At 53.5% G+C, this 12,040-nt stretch overlaps 2 protein-coding genes across 2 annotated transcripts in view; one reads left to right on the forward strand and one right to left on the reverse strand.

Moving 5' to 3' along the window:
* The window catches only part of LOC139604076 (uncharacterized), a 1,261,625-nt gene that overhangs the window by 1,187,269 nt on the left and 62,316 nt on the right, over positions 1-12,040 (reverse strand).
* LOC139604054 (olfactory receptor 14A16-like) lies at positions 5,741-6,673 on the forward strand. The gene has a single exon (XM_071455041.1). The coding sequence runs from the start codon at positions 5,741-5,743 to the stop codon at positions 6,671-6,673; it is 933 nt and encodes a 310-aa protein (XP_071311142.1).

The raw sequence follows: 12,040 nt of genomic DNA on the forward strand, positions 1-12,040 counted from the left end.
CTCCAGCTGCCAGACATCTTTCCTGCCCTGGGCAACCCAACCCAGGCCACAGTGACCTGGATAATCCCCGTCCTTGATGTCCTGGTCACACAGCCCTGGCCCCTTGTGCCCATGTCAGGCTCTGGGGTGGATCCTGTGGAACATCCTTTGGTGGAGGCTGTGGCTCCAGGTGGGCCGGGGGGATCCCGGGGGACAGGGACCCCGCTGGGCATGGACAGCATTGGACTTGTTGGGAGAAACTGTGAGGGGGATCTGGGGCCGAGTGTGCAACTCAATGACCTGACACAGCCCTGCTGGGATGTCACACAGCCCCTCTGGGATGTCACAGCCTGCTCTGTGAGCTCACAGCCCCTTCTCTAATGTCACACAGCTGGTCTGTGATGTCACAGCCAACTCAGTGATGTCATAGTCTGCTCTGTATAGAATAATACTCCCTATGTTTCCGGGTGTGGCATGCCTGGCTTCGTCTAGCCCTTGCTGCTGGACCAAAGGCAGCAACTGTGGCGTTTCACCCCAGAGATACCTTTGGCCAGCTGGGTGCTGCAGCTGGGCACTCAGAACAAATCCAGGCAAAGTAGAAACTCAGTTTACCTCTGGTGGAAAAGGTTCAGGCAACGGTGAAGAGAAACAGGAGAGGATTCTATCGTTGAGTCTTAATCCAGAGTTTTTTTTCAGAATGGTAGACCTCTGAATGTGGTAACAGCTCCCAACAGAATGCCGACTGCGTGGTCTCGTGTCCTTTTAAGGCCCAGGGACAGGGGGAGGGGAAGGGACAGGTAAGAGCCAACCAGGGGGGAGGAGAGGAAGGCTCAAGGGATAGAGACACTTTGACAGGCCAATGAGCCTGGACCTGAGGGGCATCTTTTGAATTTCTGCCAACCACACGACACCCTTGCTGGAATGTTAAGATTGATGGACACCTCTTAGCAGGAGGGCAAAAGGGGGAGGGGAAAGGTTGGCACACCTGAGGGGCATCACACTGCAACAAGGGCTCTCTGCTTTTCTTTGTATGGAAGAAAAACATCCCTCTTCTCCAGGCACAAATGCCTGAAATTAGAACTCCACATTCATAATTTCAAATATCCATAGGTTGCTTCAAGCAAACCTGCCAGGACAGACAGCTCAGGCTTGCCTTGGCCTCTGGTGGCTGCTGTTCATCAGCTCCTGAAACATGGGGGCTCTGTGGTTTCCTTCCAATGGAGACCAATGTGACACTTGGGAGCCTTGTGAAATGAAGGGGCCATTGTGACACTGCAGAGCACCATGGATCCAAGGGACCATTGTGACACTGTGGGGCCTCGTGGAACCAAGGACATCCCTGTGGCTCTGTTGGGCCACATGGTCCCAAGGGGCCAGAGCAAAGCAGCGGTGTGGGAGTTAGCCCAGCTGTAACTCAGAGTCAGACAGATTTTACCCCAGAAGAACTGGGTGCGAGTTTCAAGCCCTGGGAATCATTTGTTTATCTTAGGGTGAGTTTGAAACTTCTCCAAAAAGCCTTTAGTGTTGTTATGCTAAGTTGTCCAAGTTCTCCTCTCCTACTGGTTACTTGTTTCCCCTATAGGGTAGTTGTTCTAGAGTGTTCTACAATCAAGTGTACATGTTGTTGCTCCCCTTTGTCTCGGGTCTTTTGATCCTGCCCCTCATACTGTTCTCAACTTCTCCATGTTTATTATTTTTCACCCTGTTATTAAAGTTCCTTTTAAACAACTCCATTGATCCTGCTCCTTTTCATTTTTGCCACCCTCGCCATGAAGTCAGGGAACCAGAGAGGTTTGACACAGCCACCTTCATTGTGACATTTGGCACCCAAACAGGGACCATGACATTCAGGGCTCCCTGTGTCAGTCAGGCCAGCTGGGGTTAGCTGATGGATAGGCCAGGGCTCCCTGGGATTTTGGATTGTGCTGGGCCCAGCGGATTCATCATTGCTTTGAGGGACCTTGCCCAGGATCGGCAGGGACCAGAACGGTTTCACCTGCATAGGATTGCAGGTGGGTTTGGGGAAATGCAAGACATTTATTGACCATTTTGCCACTGTGTTTTTACAATATGCACCCATGCCCCATAATTGATTTGGGGTGTTCTGGTGGCTCTTCCCCATAAGGCAGAGAAAGAGAAAAATGGGCAGCCAGATGTCCAAAGTAGAAAGGAACGTATACGTATGCTTTAACTATCACTGATCATGACATAACATTTTCAAAGTACGAATTAAAATCATCATAAGGTGGATTAATAAAAACCTTCCAGATACCTCTGCTGATGAAATCCATACCACTGGATTTTGGGACTCAGTGGGAGTTAAATTTAGAGCCTTTTGATCAAAAGGGACCCCGTTGCACCCTGCATGCTCCCCATCTTCCACGCCATCCTTGAGACCCTTCACCAGCAAGCAGCGTGTCGAAAACTCAATCTGTTGGTCACTCCTAACTCCGGACCACCCCTCAAACCTGCCTTTCTCAGACCTTCCAAGATGGTCCAAGATGGCAATGGCCACGCAGTCTTGGAGCATCATGCCCTGGAGACTCAAGATGGAAGGAGCCGGAACGTGGCTCTGGAGCCCGACCATCCTCCCTCCATCTTGGCTCCTCCACTTCCTGCTACCACAGACTTCTCTTCCACCCGGAACGAACCTCCAGACTCCACCCCCATAACTGCGGGTCACGCCCCCACTGTCAATCATCCTCTCCACCTTGGGCCATGCCTCCAGTTAAGGAAGGAGACTGGCAAATAGCCTCGAAAATCCTCATTGCCCCTGTATGTTATGAAAGAAGGGGGCAGAATCCCAGGTATCAGCCATTAGTTTATGGGGAAATCAATGATCTGTGTAGGGCAGCTAAAGACCATAGGAAGGACTTACCTTGTTTTAATGGCCTAATGAGGGCCATGTTTAAAGCATGTGTCTTAATTCCCTATGATTTAAAATATATTATGACCATGTTGTTGTCACCTACAGAATACACCCTGTGGGAAGGGGGATGGAAGTGTTTACTAAATCAATTAATAGCAGACTGTGCTAATAATGAGGCAAGGGTGGAATTGACAATCAACCATCTAGCTGGAGCAGGACAACACAGCCTACCAGATGATCAAGCAGCAGGTATCCCCAGAGAAGTATTGGATGATATCAAAGAGATGTCTTTGAAAGCTTTAATCCAGGTATCGGATGGTTGCACCCCCAATTTGGACTACCTTGGGTGGCTGCAGCTAAAGCTTTAGGGCAATCAGACCATCCTGGGTGCCTGTTAAGTAAGCAAACCAATGCTACCTCCCTCACATTGAGTGGCTGCTCTCAGACACAGAAACCATCAGACACGCCACCCTGCAGAACAGCGATAGAGTTTTTACTCTGGGCACATGGGCATGGCTGTGTAGACTCTGAGGCCATGTGCTGCATGAACCTCTCCAGCCACAGCGAGTCAATCCACAAGAGCATTCAGATACTGAAGGAAGGGTTCAAGAAGCTTCAAGTGGAAAAAAAAGTCTGGTTCAATAAACTCTTCCAATCAGAGGGACTAAAGGGTTGGATGGTGTCGAGCTTCAATAGGACTATTCATTCTCTTAGTGGTTGTTGGTGTATTGTTAATTCTCCTGTGTTTGTTTGGATTCTTTTAGAAAGTCTTACAAAATTCTTTCAGTTCCATCTTTGTTGTAAAACAGAAGGGGGGAAGATACCCAACACAGGCTCCTCATGGACTCCTTGGAGGAGAGAATTGGAGGCCAGGATGGCACAAAAAGCTCTCAGAGACTCAGCGTGGGAAGGAAAATCCTTGAAAGTATCTAAAAGTATTCTTAAATCCATAAAGTACCTTAAAAACCTTGAGTATCTCAAGGCATTAATGAGCCCCACTGAGTGTCAGTACAAAGCTCTCAAGGGACTCGTTAAAGCAGATAATTGGGGCCATGATTGCACAAACATCTCACAGAGTCTGTATCAAAAGGGAAACATCAAGTACCTTAAAATAACTGAAGTACCTTGAAGCATTAATGAGCCTCACTGAGTGTTGTTACTGACAAAGCCTCTCCAGGGACTAATTACAGCAGATAATTGGAGGCCATGATTGCACAAACCTCTCAGAGACTCCAAGGCAAAAGCCAAAGCCAAAGTCCTTTGAAAATCCTGCAGTCCCTGCAGGGAGCATGAAGGAGCCCCCAGGGCCATTGCTGAGCAAGGCTCCCCAGGGACTCCTTGCAGCAGATCCTTGAGGCCACTGGGATGTGGGCTAGGGGGGGATGCTGAGGGCAGCACAAGGGGCTGACAGTGCCCAGCCTGGCTGGGGCTGTGCCAGGAGGCCCCAGGGCCTCAGGACAAGGTGTCTCCTCCCAGCCCTTGCTGGCACAGACCCTGCTGTGGCCCAGGGCACCAAGACTTGGCTTCTCTTTGTCCCCACCTGTCATCACTGCCTGCAGTTCTCTGCTCTGCCTGGGGCCTGGGGACACTTGCTCAGTCGTATCCCTCTCTGGGACCCATTAAAAGTCCAAGAAACTTTGGAGTTGGATTCTGCCTTGGAGTTCTGGAGAGGTTTCTTCAGCTCCCTCTCAGGGACTGATGTGCAGGGCCTGAGCACAAAGCCCCAGAGGCTGATTAAAGTCCTTGTGCTGTGTCTGTGCTGCTGAGCTGGGCTGGGCTCCTGGCACAGAGGCAGCTCCTGGTCACCAAGAAGAGTTTCAAAAGCACATTTCTCTGGATGAGCAGCTCTTGTGCCAGCCCAGCAGGGCTGGGGCACTGCCTGCAGCCAGCCTGGGCACAGCCCAGAGGCACAGAGAGCTTCAATCAGTCAGGGCTGGCAAGGGGCTGAGAAGTGCCTGGGGCACAATCACTGCCAGCCCTTGGCACAGGAACCTCTGGCTGCAGGACAATGCAGCTGCAGCTCCTGGAGCCATCTCCTCAAGCTGCAACATGCCAATGCCTGCAAAGCCTGTGAGTGCATTCTCTGCTTGTCTCTTGTGCAGAGCAGCCAGGGGTGCCCAGGGCTGTCCTGCAGAGCAGGGTCCTGCAGCCCAGGGCGCTGTGCTGGGGCAGGGACTCTGCTGCCTGCCAGGGACAGCTCTCAGCCAGCCCTGGCAGCTGCTCCCAGCATTGGGGGACAAGATCTGGGTGGCAGGAGACAGCTGGTGAGGCTTGGAAGTGTTCTCCTTGTGTGGGGAGGATGCTGCATTGTTCAGGACTGCTCCCAGCATGGCATTTAACTGCAGAACATTTTCAAGTAGATTATACATGGAGCACAGCAAGGCAGGGGCTGCATGAAAGGGAAAAATCTGCTTTTTAATCTACTGCTCTGTGTTGCCTGGATGGGAAATTCCACATGAATCCTCATCTCTCACTTCAGGTTGAGAAAATAAAAAATCTTTTAGATGTGAATAAACCAGGCAGTGACAGAAATCAGTACAGGGCCCCTCACAGGCAACATCAGTGTCGCTTTTCCAGCCTCCTCAGGGTTGCTCTGACGTTGCCATCAGAGCCTGCAGAGCCAGAGCTGCCCCTGGGCAGTGCCTGAGCTGGGAGGGCTCTGCACGGAAGAGCTGAGCCCCCAGGGCTGGGCTGGGCTCTGGCAGCACTGGCAGGGCCCAGCCCTGGGCACAGGGAAGCAGCTGCTGGCAGGGACAGCTCCAGGCAGCAGAGCCCTGGGCAGGCAGTGGGGGGAAAGTGCCCCCAGGCTGTGCTGGGATATTTCAAGTCCTCTCCAAACCCAACTATTCCATGATTACTTTTCTTACAGATTCCCATGTGCAGCCCCAGCAAATGTCCAACAGCAGCTCCATCAGGCACTTCCTCCTGCTGGCATTGGCAGACACGCGGCAGCTGCAGCTCCTGCACTTCTGCCTCTTGCTGGGCATCTCCCTGGCTGCCCTCCTGGGCAACGGCCTCATCATCAGCGCCGTAGCCTGCGGCCACCACCTGCACACGCCCATGTTCTTCTTCCTGCTCAACCTGGCCCTCGCTGACCTGGGCTCCATCTGCACCACTGTCCCCAAAGCCATGCACAATTCCCTCTGGGACACCAGCAACATCTCCTACACTGGATGTGCTGCTCAGGTCTTTTTCTTTCTCTTCTTCATCTCAGCAGAGTATTTCCTCCTGACCGTGATGTGCTACGACCGCTACGTGTCCATCTGCAAACCCCTGCACTACGGGACCCTCCTGGGCAGCAGAGCTTGTGCCCACATGGCAGCAGCTGCCTGGGCCAGTGCCTTTCTCAATGCTCTCATGCACAAAGCCAATACATTTTCCCTGCCCCTGTGCCATGGCAATGCCCTGGGCCAGTTCTTCTGTGAAATCCCACAGATCCTCAAGCTCTCCTGCTCCAAATCCTACCTCAGGGAACTTGGTCCTCCTATGGGTAGTGCTTTCCTGTTCTTTGGCTGTTTCATGTTCATTGTTTTCTCCTATGTGCAGATCTTCAGGGCCGTGCTGAGGATCCCCTCTGAGCAGGGATGGCACAAAGCCTTTTCCACCTGCCTCCCTCACCTGGCCGTGGTCTCACTGTTTATCAGCACCTCTTTTTTTTCCTACCTGAAACCACTTTCACTGTCCTCCCCATCCCTGGATCTGGCCCTGTCAGTTCTGTACTTGGTGGTGCCTCCAGCCCTGAACCCCCTCATCTACAGCCTGAGGAACCAGGAGCTCAAGGCTGCAGTGTGGAGACTGATGACTGGATGGTTTCAGAAACAATAAACTGCTAGCCAATTTCTACAAATCTCTTGTAATAAAAGTCATCTTTGATACTCCTTGTTGGTTTCATTTTGGAGGTTCTTTTCCTTTATTTTATTTTTTTCATATTGTCCACAGAGAAATGTCACTTTTTGCGCTATTTCTCATTTTGTTTCTCTCCACCTTCCCTATAGCCACAGAGTGTGTCGATGAGGAGCTATTCCCTTGGTGGGTTTGAAGGAACTAAGGGATGTCCCAGCAGAGTTTTCTGCAGAGATGCCCTTTTGTTGCCTTCTCTGGAGCTGCAGCAGCAATGTCTGTGTGCAGAGCTGGGGCAGATCAGTGCTGGCCCAGCAGCTGTGCCCAGCAGCAGCAGCAGCAGCACTTGGTGTTGCCAGTGCTGCTGCTGTGGCCCTGCCCCGCTGCCCTGGTGGCCCTGGTGTTGCTGCAGGGCCTGAGTGCTCTCGGGGCCGGGCACAGCCCTGGGGGTGGCAGTGCCGGGGCTGCAGCAGGGACAGGCCATGGGCACTGCTGGGGCAGCGCTGACGCCTCAGGCCAGGCCCTGGGGGCTCCAGGCTCCTTGCCCAGGCTCTCTCAAGGACACGGCCAGGCCAATGCTCAGCACAGAAACCCCCGTCAGCAGCCCCAGGCTGGCCGTGGGCAGGCTGGGGGCAAACAGCATGGCTGGTGCTCTGCAAGGGCCCTGGGGCAGATGGGAAGGAGCAGCAGAGCAGGGGCTGATCCATGCCCAGTGCGCTGCACAGCCCAGGGCAGCGTCCCAGAGCGTCCTCATGCAGCTGCCAACAACATCCCCCCTCTGCAGCCCTGGCCTCTCCCCCAGCTCACACAGGTGCCCCATCCTTGCAGGCACAGACACGACAGCACTGCCTCAGCAGCCCCTGTTTGCATTGCACACAGCAGGGCCAGCACCCCCATGCTGTTGCTGTGGGGACATGAACCTGAGGGAGCACAAATGCCATCAGCCCCTGGGGCCAGCAAGGCCTGCGGGACACCAGGGAAACCACTCAGCTTTGTCCTGGCCTCTGCAGTCAGCCAGAAAGTTTGTTCCCATCAGCTGGGAGTTTCCTGTGCCACTGCAGACGCTGTTGCTCAGAGCCAGGGCTGCCTGGCAGCCACCCCCAAACTGCCCTCAGCATTTCCTTGGCTTCTCCTTTGTTTTCTTTACTCTTCCCTTAGACAAATTTCTTCCTCTTGCCCCCCCCCCCCCCCCCCCCCCCCCTTCCCTGCCCTGCAAACAGCCCATCCCTGTTTGCCCTTTCCTCTCTGGCCCCACTCCCTATTGCAGTTCCTGACTTGGCCCCATGGGAACGTCCCTTGGGCAGCAGGATCATCCTACAAGTGCTGCAGGAATTGTCTGCAGGCTCCTGCAGTGCCTGCTGCTGCTCCCTTGCCAGAGGCACCCCAGGCCAGGGGGGCACATCTGGGCTGCTGTGTCTGCCTCTGGGGCTCCCTGTTCTGGGCAATGAGGAGGAGCTGCAGAGGCTCTGCAGGACTGACAGGATGGGCTTTGGGGCTGCCAGGAGAAGCTGAGGGACCTGGGCTGCTGGAGCTGCTGAAGAGGAGGCCCAGGGCTCATCCTGCAACTGCTCCAAGGGTGGTTTCAGAGAATCCCAGAATCAGCAAGGTTGGAAAAGGCTTTGGAGATCATAAAGTCCAACCTGTGCCCTGACACTGCCTTGTCTCCCCTGAGCCTCCTCTTCTCCAGGATAAACAACCCCAGCTCCCTCAGCCACTCCTCACAGGACTTGTGCTCCAGACCCCTCCCCAGCCCTGTTGCCCTTCTCTGGACATGCTCCAGCCCCTCCAGGTCCTTCCTAAATTGGGGGGCCCAGAACTGGACACAGCACTCGAGGTGCTGCCCAAGCAGTGCTGAGCACAGGGGAAGAATCCCTGCCCTGCTCCTGCTGGCCACACCATTCCTGATCCAGGCCTGGAGCCATTGGCCTTCTTGGCCACCTGGGCACACTGCTGCCTCATGTCCAGCCTGCTGTCCCTCAGTCCCTGCAGGTCCCTTTCTGCCTGGCTGCTCTCCAGCCACTCTGTCCCCAGCCTGTAGAGCTGCAGGGCTTGTTGTGGCCAAAGTGCAGGACCCGGCACTGGGACTTATTAAACCTCACCTTGTTGGATTTGGGCCCTGGATCCAGCCTGTCCAAGTTCCTCTGCAGAGCCCTCCTACCCTCCAGCAGATCCACACTCACACCCAGCTTGGTGTCATCCGCAAATTTGCTGATGATGGACTCAATCCCCTCATCCAGATCATCAATGCAGTTATTGAAATCCACGCTGGCTGGCTCTGATCCCTGGGCCATCCTGTGGGTGCCCTGTGATGGCACTCAAGGTGATCTGTTCCATAACCTTGCCGGGCACCCAGGTCAGGCTGACAGGCCTGGAGTTCCCCAGCTCCTCCTTCCAGCCCTTCCTGGGGATGGGCTCACACTGGCACCTCCAGTGCTCTGGGCCCTCCCTGCTGAGCCAGGACTGATGGTAAATGATGGAGAGCAGCTTGGGGAGCTCATCCACAGCTCCCTCATCCCCCTAGGATGGATCCCATCTGATCCCACACACCTGTGAGCATCTGAGTGGCTCAGCAGGTCCCCAGCTGCTTCCTCCTGGATTCCAGGGGGCTGTTCTGCTCCCTGTGCCCATCCACCAGCTCAGGAGAACACTTGTCCTGAGGACAGCCTGTCCTAATATTGAAAATTGAGAAAAGAAGGTGTTAAGTAGCTCAGCCTTTTCCTTTTCTTTAGTTACAGTTTTCTCCACTTTATCCAATGAAGAGTAGAGGTTCTCCTTCTCCCTCCTTTTTGCTATTAAATTTTATATAAAAATGACTTAACATTTTTTACAAATGCTGCCAGGTTAATTTCTAACTCAGCTTTCACCTCTCAACTTTTTTTTCTTTATAACCTAAAAACATCCTTAAACACTTCCTGAGTTGCTGGCCCTTTTTCCCTGAGTTCCCACAAAAGCTCCATGGGCAGCCAGGCCAGTCATTTTCCTCACCAGCTCATCTTCTGCCACACTGGGACAGGCAGCTCCTTCCCCCTTAAGATTACTTTCTTGAAATGTGTTCATCCTTCCTGGACCCCATTTGTTTTTAAGGGCTGTTTCCCTTAAAAAATCAGTACCTGATTTGGTACTCCCCAAATCTGCATCCTGAACAGGCCAAAGTCTGCCCTTCCTAATTCCTGCGTAGAAGTTTTGTTACTGTCACTCTTTCTTACCCAGAATATTGAAAACTTGAAAACCCCAATGTTCCATTGGGCCTGGCTGAGCTGGCAGGACCCTGAGGCTGCTGAACTTCCAGTTCCCCTTCTCACACAATGGGCACTGTGTGGTTTCCATAGGCCTGGGGATGTGGAGAACAAGCTCCAGGTGTCAGCTCACCTGGTGTAGGCAATTGATCATCTGGTAACATGAGGTCACAGAGTGGGCTATGACATCACAGAGTGGGTTATGTGAGGGCATAGAGAAGCTATGACATCACAGACTGCCTCTGTGACATCACAGAGCCAGCTGTGACACCACAGGGCAGAGGTCTGACATCACAGAGCAGACTATGACATCAATGAGTTGGCTGTGACATCAGAGACCAGCTGTGTGACATTAGAGAAGGGGCTGTGAGCTCACAGAGCAGGCTGTGACATCCCAGAGGGGCTGTGTGCCATCCCAGCAGGGCTGTGTCAGGTCACTGGGTTGCTCACTCGGCCCCAGCTCCCCCTCACAGTTTCTCCCAACAAGTCCAATGCTGTCCATGCCCAGCGGGGTCCCTGTCCCCCAGGATCCCCCCGGCCCACCTGGAGCCACAGCCTCCACCAAAGGATGTTCCACAGGATCCACCCCAGAGCCTGACATGGGCACAAGGGGCCAGGGCTGTGTGACCAGGACATCAAGGACGGGGATTATCCAGGTCACTGTGGCCTGGGTTGGGTTGCCCAGGGCAGGAAAGATGTCTGGCAGCTGGAGCAGGGGCTGGGAAGGGCCTCCAAGGTGGGGCTGGAGCCCCTGGGTTGTGAGCAGAGGCTGAGGGAGCTGGGCTTGTCCAGCCCAGAGCAGGGAAGGCTGAGGGGCTCCTCATCCCAGCCTGGCAGTGCCAGCGAGGAGGGGATGGAGAACACAGAGCCAGGTTCTTCACCGGGGGCCTGGTGGGAGACAAAAGCCAATGGGTGGAAGGGGAAAGAGGGGAGATCAGCCAGGACAGGAAGAGATGAAATGAGTCAGGCTGGTTTCAGCATTTCCTCAACACCAAGAGCAGCCTGACCTCCCTTCTCCATCCACCACTGACAGCTTTGCAAATCAGGAATTGTTGGAGCTGTTTTGCCCCCACTCCAGGATGAGCATCCTGACATAAGAACTTGATTGTATCAGAGCCACATTTGTGTGAAATTAATGTTTGAATGGAAATGTGGACGGAGGACTCATCAGACACTGCTGGCACTTTGCACATAGCTCAGGGAAGAGTGAGATTGTTATTAAATTGTGTCCTGTTCAACCATGGTCTTTTGGCCATGAGGAGAAGCTTTCAGTGCCTCTGAGTCTCAGCAGTTCCTGACCCCCAAAGGACACAAACCTGATGAGTTGTGCTTCCCACTCCAGTGGTGGCACTTGCACCTCCCTCCATCCCCAGAGCAGAGCTCCCTTGTCCCAGAAAGTCCCTGGCAATGCAGGGATGAAGGAAACAGGACAGGCTCTCGGGATCATGGGCAGGGCAGAGCCAGGGAGAAGAATGACTTTTGCATTTGATGGAGCTGTGCCTTCCCTTGGCTTTGTTGGCTGACAAGAAATGAACATCCCTCTGTGTCTCGGGCAGCTCCTTCTCCAAGGAAAGCAGGTGGGAGCTGGAGCCAAGGAGCTGAAAGCTGCAGGTGCAGCCTGGGCTGGAGGGAGCTCAGATTTGCACAAGGCTGCTCTGAGTGCCAGGGCTTGGATGGGGGAAATGGTGGGCTGGGGGTAGGGACAGAGTCTGATTGATTGTCAGCCATGAAGGGTCTTGATTTGCATATCTATTCAAACTGCATGAGGAGGTGCTTGGATTCAGTGTCAATTGGAGATTGCACATATCATTTAATTAACAGGGAAACAAAAATAAACAGGACCTAAAAAATGTTTTCTCGCTGTCTTTTTAAATATCATGTATTCCGTTCCAATACACTACTGAGATCTACGTAACCACAGAGGATTTGAAAATTAAAATCAAATGATTCCCAGAGGCTTGGCTTGTTCAGGTGTTCTGAATGTTCATGAGCCCTGGGACACTGAATTCCTGCACTGAAGAGCTGAAGGCTGAACAAGCCTCTGGAGCAGTGAAATTCAGCAGCAGCCTCCAAGTTGCTGAGGATGTCAGCAGCCCCCAGTGAGGCCATCCCTGCC

The sequence above is a fragment of the Agelaius tricolor genome, unplaced genomic scaffold (genome assembly GCF_023055355.1).
Source record: "Agelaius tricolor isolate 1412-34295 unplaced genomic scaffold, bAgeTri1.0.p SCAF_43, whole genome shotgun sequence".
Taxonomy (NCBI): Eukaryota; Metazoa; Chordata; class Aves; order Passeriformes; family Icteridae; genus Agelaius; species Agelaius tricolor.

Excerpts from the sequence above, each read along its gene's own strand:
- LOC139604054 (XM_071455041.1), top strand. The coding sequence starts at position 5,741 with ATGTCCAACAGCAGCTCCATCAGGCACTTCCTCCTGCTGGCATTGGCA.